This window comes from Eriocheir sinensis, chromosome 13 (assembly GCF_024679095.1).
Source record: "Eriocheir sinensis breed Jianghai 21 chromosome 13, ASM2467909v1, whole genome shotgun sequence".
Lineage (NCBI taxonomy): Eukaryota > Metazoa > Arthropoda > Malacostraca > Decapoda > Varunidae > Eriocheir > Eriocheir sinensis.
Window position 1 is genome coordinate 21,353,090 of NC_066521.1, and position 17,882 is coordinate 21,370,971.

The window sequence follows — 17,882 nt, forward strand, 5'->3', positions numbered from 1 at the left end:
CTTCCGTTCCACCGCCCGTGCCCTCGACGCCTCCACACACACGCTGAGTATACCGAAGCGGCTCATAGTGGTGGTGGGGGTGGGGGGGGAGAGGAGGAAGGGAGAAGGAAGGTAGGGAAAGGGGGTGAGAAGGAGAGGAGAACGGTAGGGTTTGGGGTGGTGAGAATGGTGGAGGAAAGAGATGGAGGGGAGTGTGGTGGGGGAGAGAGAGGTTGGAGGTAGTGTAAGGGAAGGTAAGGTTAGAGGTGGTGGGGAGAAGGGGATGTAGGAGTTGGAGGTGGCGGGGTAGGGGAGAAGATAGGGTTGAGGGGAATGCGGGGAGATAGAAGGAAGAGTTTGGAGAGGAAAGTTGTGGGGGAGAAAGGGAGGAAGAGGTTTTGAGGAAAGGGGGTGGGAAAGAAGGGGAGAATGTATGGGTTGGAGATGGCATAAAGAGGGGGAAGGGGAGAAAGGGGAGTATGGAGGGGCCTGGGGAGAGAAAAGAAAGATAGGGGATTGGGGTGTGATGTAAGGAGGGGAAGGAGGGGAAGGCATGGAGTGGAGGAAAGTGTGGTCTGGGGGGTAATGTTTGTTCCTGGTGAGTGGGGGGCGCGGGGGGGGGTGAGGGGGGGCGATGGGGGGCGAAGACTCAAGGCGGAAGAGACGAACATGGAGAGTAGGCGATGATATGTTTGCTCTCGTGTTCGCCAGCGGGTGAGGTAACAGGGAGTGTATGTGTGTGTGTGTGTGTGTGTGTGTGTGAGTGTGTGTGAAGGGCCCATCCATGCATTTCCGTCTATACATCAATAAAACACACGAAAAAAACAACGAAAAAAGAAGAAAAAAAACAGGAACACTTCAACCATAATAATTAACAAACAAAACATCAAAAAATTAACAAAAAACAAAACAAAAAAAACTAATCACCACACCTGTTCACACACTTCACCTGGGGCTTCCTACCTTAATTAACACACACACACCTGAAGGTCGAGACAGGTAAAGAAAAGGAAAGGAAAAAAAGACTCCCCCATTCCCATCCATCAGCACGTCTTTAGGGAAAATTTGAAGGGAAAATCATGCAAAAATTTCCCTCCTATTAGAAAAGAAGGAAACGTTTGGAAAATTATGAGAATGGGAAGGAATAAACAGGTAGAAAGGAAGGATAGGGAGAGAGGAATGATATAGAGAGGGAATGAGGAGTGAGAGGAAGAGTGGATAAGGGAGAGAGACGTGATAGACTTGAAACGAGAGAAAAAGTATAGATAGGAGGAGAAGAGGAATGATAAAGAGGGGAAAGAAAAGGAGTGAGAGGATGGATAGATACGAAGAGGAATGATAAAGAGAAAGAATTAGAGAACAAGAGAAAGGATGAAAAGAGGGGAGGGAATGATATATGGAATGGGAATAAGAGGAGAAATAAATAATGGGAATATAAGAGAGAAAAAAGGAATAGGAATGAGATAAGAATGATAAGTGGAAATAAAGAAAATGGGAACAATAAAGAATGAGAAGAGAGGAAAAATTATTAAGAATAGAAAAGAAAAAAAGAAAAACAGTGCAAAATATGGGAATAAAAATTAATACGTAGAAAGAAAGTACGGAGAGGGAGAGAAAAAAATATAAAAGAGAGGGAATGAGTGAGAGGGAATGAGAGTGAGGGAAGAAGTGAGAGGGTTGCGTTATGGTGTGGGTTTGGGGTAGTGTGGACATGGTGTGGTTAGTGGTGTGGTTAGTGCGTAGGTAGTGGTTACGGAAGTGTGGTTAGTGTTTGAGAAGCGTGTGTGTGTGTGTGTGTGTGTGTGTGTGTGTGTGTGTGTGTGTGTGTGTGTTGACGAGGAAGTGCGTAGTGTGTGTTTCTCTCTCTCTCTCTCTCTCTCTCTCTCTCTCTCTCTCTCTCTCTCTCTCTCTCTCTCTCTCTCTCTCTCTCTCTCTCTCTCTCTCTCTCTCTCTCCTCTCTCTCCGTTTTCTTTTTTGCGAAATCAAGTTTTTTCGATTCGTTTATTGCCAATGACGTTTAGTTTTTACACACACACACACACACACACACACACACGCGCGCGCACACACACACACGCACACGCATACACGGAGGAGAGTGAAACCGAAGAAGGGAAAGGTGGGAGGGTGGAGAAAGAGAGAAGATATGGGCACCACCACCACCACCACCACTACCACCAGCACCACCACCAGCACCACCAAAGAGAGCCTGAGAACTGACCCTTACGCCCTCTGTAAACCAAATAGGGAACTGAAGAGTCATAAGAAACATCTGTTGGGTATACTTGAGGTCACCTGAGAGAGAGAGAGAGAGAGAGAGAGAGAGAGAGAGAGAGAGAGAGAGAGAGAGAGAGAGAGAGAGAGAGAGAGAGAGAGAGAGAGAGAGATAATATGTAAGGAATGCGGTACTACTTTCAAACAGAGAAAACTACCACCACCACCACCACGACCTATTCTAGGCCTATCATTCAAAGGCCTCAACGTAAAAAAAAAATAACACGCTCCATTACCTCCCTTTACAACCCACTTAGGAAAAAAATTACCCCTATAAAAACATTGAAATTAAACCATAAAACGAGACTTACCATAACGAGGCTTCTGTTTATCACCTGTAATATTACCTGGAATTTTTTTACCTGTAGTTTTTTTCCCTCTCAGATGCTGTTTTATGACTTTTCTTCTTTTTTTTTACCTGTATCTTCTCACCTGAGCTCTTCTTTCTCTCTCCATTTTCCGTTTACTGTTTTTCCTTTTCCTCTAATTATCTTCGTTTTGCTTACCTGTATTTTTCCTTCCCTCTCAGATGTTGTTTTATGACTTTTTTTCTTCTCTTTACCTGTATCTTCTCACCTGTGCTCTTCTTTTTCTCTTCATTTTCCGTTTACTATCTTTTTCTTTTCCTCTAGTTATCTTCATCTTACCTGTAACTTCATTTCCCTTCCCTTCTATCTTCGGATGCTGTTTACTATCTTTTCGTTTCTTATTTCTTTCGTTTTTCCCCTAATTACCTTCGTCTTTCTTAACTGTTCCTTCATCTCCCTCTCCTTCTCTCTTTGGATGCTGTTTACTATCTCTTCGTTTCTTATTTCTTTTCGTTTTTCCTTTAATTATCTTCATCTTACCTGTACCTGTATCTCCCTCTCCTTCTCTCTCTTTGGATGCTGTTTACTATCTCTTCGTATCTTATTTCTTTTCGTTTTTCCCCTAATTATCTTCATCTTCTCTTCCCTTCTCTCTTCGGATGCTGTTTATTATTTCCTTTTCGAGTCTTATTTCTTTCATCTCACCCGTCTGTGTCTTTTTTCTCTCCTTCAGATTTTGTTTATTAAGCTTTTTCTTCTTAATTACCTTCATCTCTTTACCTGAGCTCTTCTTTTCCTTCTGAGATGCTATTTACGACCTTTTATAGCCATGTTACCTGTAGTTTACCCCTCCGGTACCTGGTTTCCCTCTCAGTTTCCGTCTACTACCTCTTATATTTAACTATCTTACTTTCCTGAGGTTTTATTTTCCCCTTCAGATTACTTTTATTACTTTCTTCTACTCGTTTCCTTCATTTTAATTACCTGTGACCTTATTTTCCCTCTTCAGTTTTGTTTTAATATCTTTTCGTCTCTTACTACCTTCATTTTAGTCTTTTACTTTCCTGAGGTTTTATTTTCCCCTTCAGATTCTTTTTATTACTTTTTTCTTATTGTTACCTTCATTTTAATTACCTGTGACCTTATTTTCCCTCTTCAGTTTTGTTTTAATATCTTTTCTTCCCTTACTGCCTTCATTTCAGTCTTATCTTACTTTCCTGAGGTTTTATTTTCCCATTCAGATTACTTTTGTTACTTTCTTCTTATTGTTTCCTTCATTTTAGTTACCTGCGACCTTATTTTCCCTCTTCAGTTCTGTTTTAATATCTTTTCTTCCCTTACTACCTTCATTTTGGTTACCTGTGCCTTCTTTTCTCTCCTAATTACCTTCATCTTCCTCACCTGCGTCCTTATTTCACCTCTTTATTTTCTGTATACTACTTTTTATTCCCTTATTGCCTTCATCTTGTTCACCTGTGGCCTTATATCTCATCTCAGGTGTTGTTAATTACCTTTCATTTATCTATTATCTTCTTCTTATTTACCTGTGCCCTTATCGCCCCTCTCAGCTTCTTTTTCTTCCTTTTATCACCTTATAACGTTCATCTTTTTCTCCTACGTCCTTACTTCTCCCTCCAGGTGTTGTTTACTATATTCTCATTCTCTATTAACTTCAACATACTCACCTTTGCCCTTTTGTCGTCCCTCAGGTGCTGGAGATGCTGAAGGAGGCGGTGGAGGAGGACGGTGGGCACCAGGCTGGGGAGGAGGACGAGGGGAGCGACGTAAGCGGCTACCATAGCGACTCGGACTCCGCGATCATGATGTCAGGCAACTCCCCATACGTCAGCAAGCACGCCAGGTTCAACTTCCTCACGCGCTCAGGTAAGTTCTGTGTTCCTGGTTACCTGTTCTTCATTGGATCGAGGTTGAGAGGTGACTGTGATGTCCTGGGGAGGTTATCATCTTTCTATATGAGGTTAATATTTTTTTTCCATATTTACCTGTTCACCTGGTCTTGGGGTGGACGAGGCTGAGTTTTTGTTTTTGTTTTGTGTTGTTCTTCCTTACTAGTGTGTTTTGGAAGGTTTACATGTCACTTTTTTTGGTACTGAGAAGGTTTTTGGATAACTGAGATCTATTACCAACCATTTCCTTATATATTTACACATACCATGCATTCCTATCCTCTTCAAACTGCTATCTAAACACACCAAACAAACATTTTAGTCAACGAGAACTGTTACGGCACATTCCCAATCACAAAGCGTATACATTTACACACATGCATTCCAAACCTCCTGAAACTGCTATCTAAATACATTCAAACGAGCCCAACTCTGTAAGCCTTCCGCCGCGGGGCTCACAAAAACTCCCTCCTCCGTTACGCGCCGTCCGCCACCACGCCTCTTAACATGTAAACAAATGGACCACGTGACCGAACCAGCGTCTCAGTGAATGTTGAAATCACGTCGACTTTCACTGTTACGGAGTTCCAGTGCAGCAGGGATGGAGGGAGAGAAGGGAGACGATATAGGGAAAGGGGGTGAAAAAGGAGAGGAGGAGGAGGAGGAGGGAAAGGCCGTGAGGGGACTGGGAGAGAGTGGAAGAGGGGTGGCGAGAGGGAGAGAGAGGATGGGAAGGATAGGATGGTGAGGGGACTGAGAGAGAGTGGAAGGGGAGCGATATACGGGAGGGGGTGATGAGGAAGAGAGAGAGGATGGGAGGGTTAGGACGCCGTGGGGATTGAGAGAGTGAGAGTGGAAGGGAAGAGAGAGAAGGGAGAGCGGTGAGGTGAGGTCCGTGGGTCTGAGGCAGGAGGTGAAAAGGATGGGTCGGAGGAGATGGTTCAAACGAGACGAGGAAAGAGAAACCTGTGGGAGAGAGGGAGGGAGGGAGAGAAGAGAGATGGTAGGAGGGAGGGTGGAGGGAGAGGAAGTGGAGGTAGGAGAGAGGTGGGAACTGGAAAGAATGGCGGCATGTGAGGGTATACTATGTGAAACCCGGAAAAGGAAAAACAGTGTATGGGAGAAAGGAAACATCAACAAAAAGGAGAAGGAGAGATAAAGATATTGAAGAGAAAAGAAGGAGGGAAGAATAAACACAGTGTTAAAAATAATTATAATCTGAAAACGAAAAAAAAATAGGAGTGAGAGAGAGAGCGACGAAAAGAGAAAGAGAAATAAAAATAATGAAGAGGAAAGAAAGAATAGAGAAGAAGAACAGAGACAAGCCAGACAAATAAACTGTTAAAGATACGAATTAAAATCTGGAAGCAAAAAAAAAAGTGAGAGAGGGAGAGAGCGGCGACGAAAGGAGAGAGAGAGAGAGATAGAGATAGACAAAAGTAATGAAGGAGAAAAGAAAGAATAGAGAAGAGGAAGAAGAATAGAGAGACAAGTCAGACCAACCATTAAAGATACGATTTCAAAACCCGACAACGAAAAAAAAAAAAGTTTCTAAAGATCACTATCAGACTCCTTTCTCACGCACCTCCCTGGCTGAGTGGTAACGGCGCCTACTTGAGCATCCACGGCACCTTAGTTCGAATCCCGTACAATAATGAAATAGCTCCCCCACCTTCTTCCTTCCGGTTGTTAGGTAAATGGAGACTACCTGGGGCTACCTGATGACACCTGGGGACACCTGGGGAGGGCAAACTGCGGTGACCCAAATGTCGAAGTCACCCATGTGGTCTATAATGAGTTACTTCCTGCTATGAGATTAAACGATGGAAATTAAGATGTTGTGAGAGTTTATTGTATTGTTATTATAATTTTGTTAGTAATTACAGACAAAACAATGATAAGAAAATAATGATACCAAAACAATAACAAGTAGAAAACGTGTAATTCTGTGTAGATGTTTTTATTTTTAGTTTAGTTTGGGTTGATATGTTTGTTTGTGTGTTTGTAGTTTGTGTGTCTGGTGTTTGTGAGATGTCTGATTGTATGGCTATTTGCCTCCACCCCCCCACTCTCTCTCTCTCTCTCTCTCTCTCTCTCTCTCTCTGGTAATGGGTTATGTTTGGAGTGATTTACTGTTTCCGCGCCAATATTGCACTTCACCTTCATCATCCTAAACACACACACACACACACACACACACACACACACACACACACACACACACACACACACACACACACACACACACACACACACACACACACACACACACACACACGCACACACACCTGGATTGATTAATATTCTTACCTGTTCATTGTCGAGTCTACGGAGGTGAACTTTTGATGCTAACCTATTTTCTTTACCAGAGGGACAAATACCGACCGCTTTCTCTCTCTCTCTCTCAAAAATAATAATAGGCCTAATAATAACAAAAGAAACAGAAGATTAAACAAACAGAATCAAATACCAAGTGAAGGACATGCAAAGGTTATCATTATTTTTTATTTCTGAAGTGCGTCAATGTGTGTGTGTGTGTGTGTGTGTGTGTGTGTGTGTGTGTGTGTGTGTTTTATGGACTGGAGATGAGGCAAGAAAATTTATATGTATACAGAGTCGATACATAACAACGTCAAGGGTAAAAGTACTGACGCGGAAATCGTAAATCCTGACCTACGGAACTCATTACCAGAGAGAGAGAGAGAGAGAGAGAGAGAGAGAGAGCGCATGGTATCAGACGCCGGCCAGACGTTTTCACTGGCCAGCGGTGTTGCGTGCCCCAGATACTGCCTGGCGAGAGTTGCTGCCCCCCGACCCTACTATTGCTACTACTACTGCAACTACCACTACTACTACTACTACTACTACTACTACTATACCTTGTCTCAACCTTATGTCTCTTTATACGCCATTCTTATAGGGTCCCGACACATGGCACTGATACACAAATAGTCACTCTTCAAACAGGTGTCAATTCCTTATAGTGTTACCTGTGCATACCCGCTGAAGCTCTCGTGATTCTTCGAACTTATTATTACGAGGCGAAATAGTTATGCTTTCAAAACTAATACCGATAGGGAACTCACTCGCTATCCAGAAGTTGAAGTAGAGGGGAAGATGATGCAATGGACAGATACAGACAGACATATATAGAGACAGACGGAAATAGACAAAGTGAGATATAGAGAGACACGTAAATGAATGGACTGACAGTTAGACAGACATACAGATGGACAGAGATAGAGATCAGTAAATAAACAGACTAACAGAAGACAAACAGAAGACTTCGGGAGCAGTAAGTAGCGGGCTTTTTTTTTCATTGTTGTTTTCCTTTTCTTCCCCGCCCTTGAATTGTCTCCTTTTCTGTAAAATAAAAATAAAAAATAAAAAAACAGACGGACAGACAGGGACACACAAATATACAGATGACACAGACAGAGACAGGGAGGGAGGAAAAAGCGTATGTGTAATGGCCTGACAGACTAACAGGAGACATACAGGCAGGCAGACAGGGACACACAAACATGCAGAAACAAACAAACAAACAAACAGGTGACACAGACAGAGACAGTGGAGGGAGGGAAAAGCGTTTGTGTGAGAAGAGAGAAAGCGGGCACGAGGGGAAGGAACGGACGGGGTGGAGTGAGAGTTGAGTGAGAGTGGACCGAGAGTGGACTTCCGCGGCGGACTTCAGGAGCTGCCAACCAACAGTCAGTCCCCGGGGTGGTCAGACTTGGCAGAGGCCCCACGGAAAGTAACAGTAGCAACGCGTCTCCTGTTACTCTGTCTTTGCTGTTGGTTGTGTTTTGTTGTTGTTTCATACACGAATTTGTTACTCTTCCTCCTCCTCCTCCTCCTGTTGTTTCCTTTTTTTTTTTTGTTTACTTAATTCCTCCTTAGTTATGATTGTGTACTCCTTTTTCTTCTCTTCTACTGCATCAATTTTACTTTTCCTCCTCCTTTTCTTCCTTCCTTTTGTTAATCTTCTTCCTGTTGTTTTCTTTTTTCTTTATTTCTTCTTTTTTACGTCTTCTTCATTTTCTCTTTTTCTTGCATCGATCTTTCTCTTCCTCCTCCTTCTCCTCCTTTTCCTGTTGTGTTTTCCTTTTGCAATTACTCTTCTTCCTTGTGTTTTCTTTTTCTCATTTTTCTTCTTAGTTATGTGTCCTCCTTTTCCTCTTTTTTAGTATCAAAATCAACACTGCACTTCCTCCTCCTCCTCCTCCTCCTTCTCCTACAGCTTTACTTTTTCTTCTTTTTCAAAACTTTCTGTCATCGCCTCTTGTTGTTACATCCCGTGGGACTCATTCAGAGAGAGAGAGGGAGGGAATGAGAGAGAGAGAGAGAGAGAGAGAGAGAGAGAGAGAGAGAGAGAGAGAGAGAGAGAGAGAGAGAGAGAGAGAGAGAGAGAGAGAGAGAGAGAGAGAGAGAGAGAGAGAGAGAGAGAGAGAGAGAGAGAGAGAGAGAGAGAGAGAGAGAGAGAGAGAGAGAGAGAGAGAGAGAGAGAGAGAGTGTGTGTGTGTGTGTGTGTGTGTGTGTGTGTGTGTGTGGAGGCCTGGAGAGAAAAGGGAGGGTGGAGGAGGAGGGCTGGAGGGAGAGAAAGAGGGAGAGAGAGTGTGTGGAGGCCTGGGAAGAAAAGGGAGGGTGGAGGAGGAGGGCTGGAGGGAGAGAAAGAGGGAGGGAGAGAGAGTGGAGGAAGAGCAGGTTAAGAGAAGATTTCACTTGTAACGAAGGGAGTGTGTGTGTGTGTGTGTGTGTGTGTGTGTGTGTGTGTGTGTGTGTGTGTGTGCGACCCCCTTTGCCAGGTGCCCATTATACCCGACTCTCCACCTATGCACACCTGCCCACACCCACACATACCTCCCACACCTGTTAACCCCCCCTTCGCATACCTCCACACACCTGTTAACCCCCGTCTCATATCTCATACACATCTGTTAAATCTCTTCTCATATATCTACAAATCTGCCAAGCTAATACCTCATATCTCCTCCACACACCTGTTAAACCCCAACACTCATATCTCTACACATCTGTCAAATCCCACACATCTGTCACCTCCCATTCACACACGCACACACTCCTGCCTTCCCCCACTTACGATTCTTAACACCTGTCACCAATCAGTCGTATTTCCACACCTGTTTGCATCTATCCACTTTTCCTTATGTATTATGAAGTAGTATTGATTGTTATTATTACCTTTATTTCTTCACGCAGTTTTTATCTCTCATCGTATTTAGTCACCTGTAGAGTTATGGTAATGAGGGAGTTGACAGGTAGCGCAGGTGAGTGATCGGCTTGATTAGGACAGGTGGATTAGGTTAATTAGTAGAGAGTTACCAGGTGTCCCGTGTTGTGTTGTGTTGGGTTCTCACGGGTATGTTGTGTTGCTGGTGTTCTGTTTCACTTCACTCTCTCTCACTCTCTCACTCTCTCTGTTTCACTTCTCTCTCTCTATCTTTCTATCTGTCTATCTATTTATCTCCATCTCTTTTGTAATCATGTTTCTTTCCTTCTCCTTCTTTCTCTCGTTTTTTCTTTTCCTTTTCTCTCCTCATTTTTTTCTGATTTCTTTGTAACAGTTTTTTTCTTTTTCTTCTTGTTTTTTTTCTTGTTTTTTCTTCGTTATTCCTCGGTTCTTCCTTTTCCTCTTCTATTTTTTTCTAAGATTTCTTGTAATAGTTTTTTCTCCTCCTCTTCCTTGCTTTTTCTTCTTTTATTCTTCCTCTTCCGTGCAAGCTTCCTCCTTCCCTGCTTCCTTCCTCTGTCTCATCTTCCTTCCTCCCTCCATCGTCTTCCTCCTCCTCCTCCTCCTCCTTCCTCCTCCTCGTCTCTCTGGAATTTTGCGTTTCTCTCTTCCCCTCCTCTCTCCTCTCCATACCTCCATGCCCCACACCCTTTTCTCTTCTCTCCAGCCTCCTCCCTCTTTCTCTTCCCCCCTCCCCTCCTCCCCCCTTTCTTTTCTCTCCATCCCTCCCCCTCCCCCTCCCCCCCTCAATTTTAAGGTCAGTGTCATCGCCAAATAAGTCGCGGAAGAAGAGTAAGGAAAAATTTCTCCCCCCAAAACCTTTACCGAGAAGAGAGAGAGAGAGAGAGAGAGAGAGAGAGAGAGAGAGAGAGAGAGAGAGAGAGAGAGAGAGAGAGAGAGAGAGAGAGAGAGAGAGAGAGAGAGAGAGAGAGAGAGAGAGAGAGAGAGAGAGAGAGACAGACAGACACACACACACACACACACACACACACACACACACACACACACACACACACACACACGAACAAAACAAGTCTCGTACACTTTCTATTCACTACGGGCATTCTTCTTAGTAAAAGGGGGGGAGGGGGGGAGGGGGCAAGGAGGGAGGGAGAGAGGCATTTAGAGAGAATAGGAGAGAGATAAAAAGTTAGGGTAAAAGGAGGAGGGAGACAGAAGGAGGCATGGAGGAAAAGAAGAGAGAGAAGGAGGAAAGGGATAGGAAGGAAGACAAGGATGCAGGAAGGAAGGAAGGAAGGAAGGAAGGAAGGAAGAATAAAAGAAAGGAAGGAACATAGGAAACAGGATAAAAACACATATATAAACAAATAAAAGATGGAAAAAAGAAAAGAAATACAAATAAATCGTTGAAAAATACAAAACTGAAGTAATTTAATGATTACAAAAGGAAAACAAAAGAATAAGGAGAAGAATAAGAAGGAAGAATGATAAAAAAAAAGAAACAAAAGAGAGAAAGACAGAGGGAGGGAGTTTAGTAGACGGAAGAGAGGAAGAAGAGAAAGAGGGAGAGAAAGGGAAGCCATGCACTGAAGGAGGAGAGAAAAAAGAAAGGGAGAGGAGAGGAAAGGAGTGAGAGTGCAAGGAAGAGTAGGTCGGGAGAAGTGAACCAGAGAGAGAGAGAGAGAGAGAGAAAGTGAGAGGGAGAGAGGGAAGGATAGAGAAAGAGGTCAAGTTGGAGAGAAAATAAAGATGATGAGAGAGAGTTTAAGAATGAAAAGACTTGCTGGAGATAAACGGAGAGAAAATGAGGAAAATAATGAGGAGGAGGAGGAAGAAGAAAGCATAAAAGAAAGCCAGGAGAAAACAAATAAGCAAGTAGTAGAAGGAAAGTAGAGAGGAAGAAAAAAAGTAAAGAAGATGGAGATTAAGAAAAAGGAAACAGAACTTGAGGGATGAAGGAAAAGAAAGGAGAAAGAGACAAAGAAAAAGAGAGACAGAACAAAAAAAAGTACAAAAAAGGAGCATTCAAGGATAAACGAAAAAGGAAGGAAAAATAAATAGAAAAAAAGGAGAGAAATGGAAAGGAAGGAAAAAAGAGATATATATATAGAGAGAGAAAAAAAGAGAGAGAATAACGGAACAAGAAGAAGCACAGAAAAAAGGAGAATTCAAGGATAAACGAAAAAAAAACAAATAAATAAGAGACGTGAGAGGGGGGAAAAGAACGATTAAGGAGGAGGAGGAGGAGGAGGAGGAGGAGGAGGAGGGGGAGAGAGAGTAAGAGAGAGTAAGGGAGAGTAAGGGTTGGAGAGAAGGAGGGAGACTTGACCCACATCGACTCTTCTCCTCACTTTCTCGTCCCATGCTCCTAACCAGACGACCTGAATGATGGAAAGTTGACAGGAGGAGGAGGAGGAGGAGAGGAGGAGGAGAGGAAAGAAGAGGAAGAAGAAGAAGCAGTAAGGAAGGAAGGAAGGAAGGGAGGAGTCTCATACTGAAGGCGTGTGAAAGGAGAGAAAGTAAGGAAGAGTGAGGAGAGGTGAGAGAGAGATAATTGCTTCGTGTTACCTGGTGAGAGAGAAAGGTAAAGGTGGGAGAGGGAGGAACAGGTGTGAGGGATGAGAGGAAGAAGGGCGGGAGGGAAGGAGGGACGGAGACATGTTAGTAGGAATAAGTGTGTTGTGTGGGGGGATTAGTACAGGGATGAGATGGTGGAGTCTAAGCACTGTGAGAATGAAAGATTTGAGAGGCATAAAAATTGGGGCATATACGTATATAAAAAGAATGAATGGAGAAGAAGGATGAAGTAGTGACGATATTCATTAGGGTTCAAGAATGTAATGTCGGACGCTTTCCCCTCTTACATTAATTATTTCTAAAGACCGAAAAAAAAATATGTATGCTTGGGCACAGAAATCTTTATGAAATGACTCTAAGGATGAGGGAGGTAGGGATTAGGAGAAGATGTATTAAGTGAGGTTTTGGGAGTTAGTGAATAGAGGGAGTGACTGTTTTGGTGAGAGTGGAGTGAGAGTTGGGCGCGGGGTCGGGGGGTGCGGGGTCGGGGGGTGCGGGGTCGGCATTCGGGAAAGTGTTGTAGGAAATGAGGACACCTTTCTGCCCAGGTGAAAATTAGCTAATTACCTTGCATATTTGTACCTGCCGCGTTCCTTCACCTTTCTTGCCCTTCCTGTTTTTCTTCTCTCTCATTTTTCTTTATTATTGTTGTTACTGTTATTATTGCTTTCTTATTTTCTTTTAATTTCTTCCTTCGTTTCTCGTTCATTTATTTTGCCTTTGTTACGCTTCCTGTTTTCTCTCATTCTTCTTTTTTGTGGTTATCATTATTAGTGTTGTTATTATTTCTTTGTTATCTTCTTTTCGTCCTTTTTTTTCCCTATTCATTTATTTCATCTTCCTTAATCCTCATGTTTTCTCATTATCGTTTCTTCTTTTTATTATTTTCATTATTATTGTTATCTGAGTTATTTCTCTCTTCTTTCCTCTCTTCTTCCTTCTATTTCCATTCATTCATCTCTCTGACCATAGTAACATCATCCCTCTCTTCTTCCTCCTCCTCCCAGCATCCCCCTCCTCTCCCTCCTCCTCCCAGCATCTCTCTCCTCTTCCTCCTCCTCCTCCTCCTCCTCGTACTTAAATTTCACACCATATTCGAGAGCAAGTTAATAGATTCACCTCCTCCCCCGTTTTCTATCCTGTCAATCTTCTTGGGTGACTCTTCTTTTTCGAGACCGAGATGAACCTGTTTGCTAAGCGATGCGACTCGACTCCAATCGTCTTCACTGATGCTCCAGACGCTCGGGAACATGAGGGGGGAAGGGAAGGGGATTGAATGCTGCATATTCGTGTGTTTGTATAAGGGAATGGAGCTGGTGGGTTATCTGCTAAGGGTGTTACTGCTTGTGTGTATGTGTGCGTGTGTGTGGGAGAGAGAGGAGGTTAAAGAGAGACAGAGAGAAGGGCGGGGATGGGAAGGCAAGATTAGATGAGGGAGAAGATAAGAAAGTTAGAGAAAGTAGAAGGAAGATGGAAGAGCAAAGAGGGAGAGAAAAAAAACCACAGAAAAAGAGTTGGTGAATGACTCAACGGGCGGCGTCTATAAACGTGGGTGGCCGATAGTAGTAGTAGTAGTAGTAGTAGTAGTAGTAGTAGTAGTAGTAGTAGCAGACACAGTACCCTAACCTCTTCCCATATCAAAAAGTGGAGCAAGAAGAAGAGATGAGTAACACCCCAAAAATGGCATCACTATAAACACGGCATCTACCGCCTCTCACATACCAAAGTAGGGGCCAAGGCATATTCAGTGACCCATGAGAACAGCGGCGCATCTTAAAGCATCTGCTCCACTCTTTGGCGTACGTAGATGGCTTGCAGTAGGATAGGCTGTAGTAGTAGTAGTAGTAGTAGTAGTGGTAGTAGTAGTAACCGCTTAACGGCCATAATCAAAGAAACAACAAGAAAAATCCCAATATATAGAGAAAGAGTGGCCGGAAGAGAGGTCAATTTCGAAAGGAGAGAGGTCAATTTCGGAAGGAAGAAGAAGGCGTAGGAAGGGAGGGGAAGGAGTAGGAAGGGAAGAGGAAGAAGGAGAAAGGAAGAGGAAGGAGTAGGAAGGAGAAGGACTAAAGAAGGAAGGAGTCGTAGTAGTAGTTGTAGTAGTAGCAGCAGTAGTAGTAGTAGTAGTAGTAGTAGTAGTAGTAGTCCAGCGACCCACATCAATGAGAGAAGACGGGCACACAAATTAATTCCGCTTCTTTAGTGAGTCCAGACACATCATAGGTTGGCCAGGGATGGGTAGTAGTGGTGGTGGTGGTGGTGGTGGTGGTGGTGGTGGTCCTTTTGACAGAGAAAGCTCGGGGTAAACGTATCGCCAGCCAGGCTTCAGAACTCCCGAGGCATCAGAGAGAAAGAGAAAAGGAATCCACCAGCAGCAGCAGAAGTGGGACATAAAGACGAGACGGGGACGGGTTGCAATCAGGTCCATTATCTTCCCTCCCTCTCCTCTCTCTTTCTCTCCTCCTTTGAATACCCGTCCCCACCCCACACCCCTTCTCTCCCTCCTCCTCCTCCTCATTCTCGTCTCCCTCCCCACACCTTTCAGGAAACTTAATTAGCTCTTACCTGTCTGCAAAACCTGGTGTGTCGCGCTGACTGGCATTATTCATTCTGGTTCGTTGTCACCGCGGAGTCTCCCTCGCGGCCACTGGAACCGAAAGTGGCAAAAGAAACTGCGTGTGAGTGGCGGGATAAGTCCGGCGCTTAACCACACGCAAATGGCTTACGATCCGGCGTTTAACTGCGTGGAAATGGCTGCGAGATTTGTCACCCTGAGCACACAGGAGAGTACGGAGAGTGTCTCATAAAAGGAAATCTCAGAAGCACCCTTTTAACGAGCTTATGTGATGCTGAAAGTCCATATTACACCAAGATTGCATGGGGAGAACTACGAGACCTTAACAAAACTTCAAACAAACCTCAGAGATACTGCGTTTAACGAGCTTACAGAATACTTAAGACCCATATTGCACCAAGACTGCATGGGGAGAACTTAACAAAACCATAAGGAAATCTCAGGAATACCACATTTTAGGAAGTAAGAGGATACGTAACGGTTATCCTGAACGCCAAGACTGCAAGAGAAGAGCCACGAGATTTGTCAACTTTGAACAAGATAAAATCAATATAGTGAAGCTAAATCAGATATAAGACCCAGACCCAGACCACCGGACCACAATATCAAGACCACATCAGGAAGTGCCGATTCAAAGGCAAGACTTCCGCAAGCTACCTAAACCTGAACCTTAAGATACCAGAGTTCTCCGCATAACGAAATCTTAGGAATACCGCATTTAACGAGCTCATAGGATACGCCCGCAAGGCCCCACATAACATCAAGACCGTATGGAACGTGTTATGAGATCTGTCAAGCATGAGTCTAAGATAGTACCCTTCCCCGTATAATGAATAGCTATTAAAAGACTTCTAATCTAATATACAACCTCTACAACAATTCTCCTCTCAAGGGACTTCTATTGAACTTGAGTCTACGATATTGCCCTTCCCCGCATAACGCAGAGCCATTAAAGTACGTCTAATCTTATATACAACCTCCACGGCTATTCTTCTCTTTAGGGACGTGTGTTCTATTAAGGATCTGCAGTAGACCAAATACCGTGTACTCAACCACCCATCCACCCACCACAACAACCCATTAAGCAGCGAGTAATCTGCTATATAAGTCCCACAACTATTCTGTTAAGGATCATCTGCTCTACTACACAACCTCTACGTCTAATCTATTCTTAAGGGGCGTCAATTCTACGATAAAAAACGCCGTAACAAGCCATTCAAGGGACGTCTTCTCTACTACACAACCTCTATAGCAGCCCCCGTGCGCACCCATCCGCCACAAGACAGCCAACCACCCCTCGTCGCCACGCACCCCAGCGGACGTAACTACCGCGCTGCGTTTCCCGGCTCAGGGGGTTTAATAGCGCCTCCACGCCCCGTTTAACATGGACCGAGGCTGTTTTAAGGAAGAGATGCCGCCCGCTATGTCTTCCGCGTCTGATGAGGGAACGAGCGGCATGCAGACACACACACACACACACACACACACACACACACTTTTTTTTTTTTTTTTTTTGCTTCGGTTCGTCATTTGTTAACTTCATTATGACGACGTGTTTTATTAAGAAGTTTTAATGTGTTTTGTTTTTTGCTTTCTTGTTGTTCTCGTTTTTTTAGCTTTTGTTTTTTATGTTTAATTTATTTTTTTTCGTTTATTTTGTTCATTTGACTTTTTTTGGTTTTCTTCTTCTTTCCACTTTTTCACGTTTGTTTTTTAGTCATTTTTTATTTATTTAGTTTGTGTCTTTACCGTTTTATCAATGCCTGTTATTTTCTCTTTTTCTTTACTGTTATTATATTCCCTATTTTATTTATGATCTTATGTTACTGTGTTTTTTAAAAGAAAAAAAAAAAACGTATTAGTGAATTACTCCACTTTACACCACTTTCTTCTGTTTGTCTCCACCTGAGGCTCTCCACATTGTCATATCTAAGGCAAGGAGAAAGTGGAGTTGAGTGGAGTGGAGAGGGGTGGAGGAGTGCTTGTGATAAATCTTCTAAGGGGGATGCTGGCGGCGATATGGTGGTGGTGGTGGTGGTGGTGATTGTGGTGGTGGTGGTAGTGGTGTTGAGGGTAATTTCAGCATGCCAGGTAAAAGTATAGGTGTTAGTGGTGTTGGTGGTGGTGGTGATGGTGGTGGTGGTGGTAGTGGTGGTGGTAGTGAGAGTAGGCAATGCTGGTAGTTTTCCCTCCACATGCGATTATTGGGAGGAGGAGGTGGAAGAGGAGGAGGAGGAGGAGGAGGAAGAGGAGGGAGGGAGGGAGGTGATTAATGAAGGAGGGAAGAGAAAACGTAAGTAGTGGAAGTGACCAGGGAGGAGGAGGAGGAAGGGGAGGAGGAGGAGGAGGAGGAAGAGGTGGAGAAAACAACATTAAGAATTGGAGGAGGAGGAGGAGGAGGAGGGGGAGGGTAGTAGTAGTAGGAGTAGAAGTAGGAGGAGGAGGCTGAGGAGGAGGAGGAGAAGGGGTAATTGGAGTAGGAACACACACACACACACACACACACGCAAAAACAACCCCCACATACACACATATACACATACAAACATCACCCCCACACACACACACAACCCCTCCCCTCCCCCCCCACCTCCCCCTACCCCTCCCACACACACACACACGCAGTACGTCGACGGGCGGCCGGCAGAGTAACTCCCCGCCTGACCTACTAAACCGCGCACATTCCCTAACTGAAAGTCCGCTGGAGGCCCGACCGAACGCTGCCCGCGATACCCCCGACGCACCCACCCCCGACGCACTCTCTACCGCCCACTCTCGTGCCTCGTGCCCACCATAACAAACGCAACCACCACCACCACCACCACCACACCCCATTCCCCGTACACCTGAGAGCCCCCACACCTGTTGATTATGAGTTTTAGAGGCCTCGACAGGTAAACACACGTGAGTTACCTGAGAGAGTTGAAGGTGTTGCGTTTTGCCTTAGAGACATATACGTAAGGAAGGTGTCAGTGATGAGGCTTCCTACTTCGTCCTTCCATACCTGAGAAAGACCAAAACACCTGCTAATGATGAGATACAGGGCCTCG

The 17,882-nt window shown here is 44.2% G+C and overlaps 1 protein-coding gene across 6 annotated transcripts in view; it reads left to right on the forward strand.

The window, feature by feature from the left end:
* The window catches only part of LOC126998183 (uncharacterized), a 125,459-nt gene that overhangs the window by 79,517 nt on the left and 28,060 nt on the right, over positions 1–17,882 (forward strand). For all 6 annotated transcript variants that reach the window (XR_007752672.1, XR_007752673.1, XR_007752674.1 and 3 more), the window contains exon 2: positions 4,271–4,445. Coding sequence is in view for 1 of the 6 variants with exons in the window: in XM_050859632.1 (XP_050715589.1) it covers positions 4,271–4,445 (175 nt within the window). In the remaining 5 variants the exon portion in view is untranslated. The remainder of the gene's footprint in view (positions 1–4,270; positions 4,446–17,882) is intronic.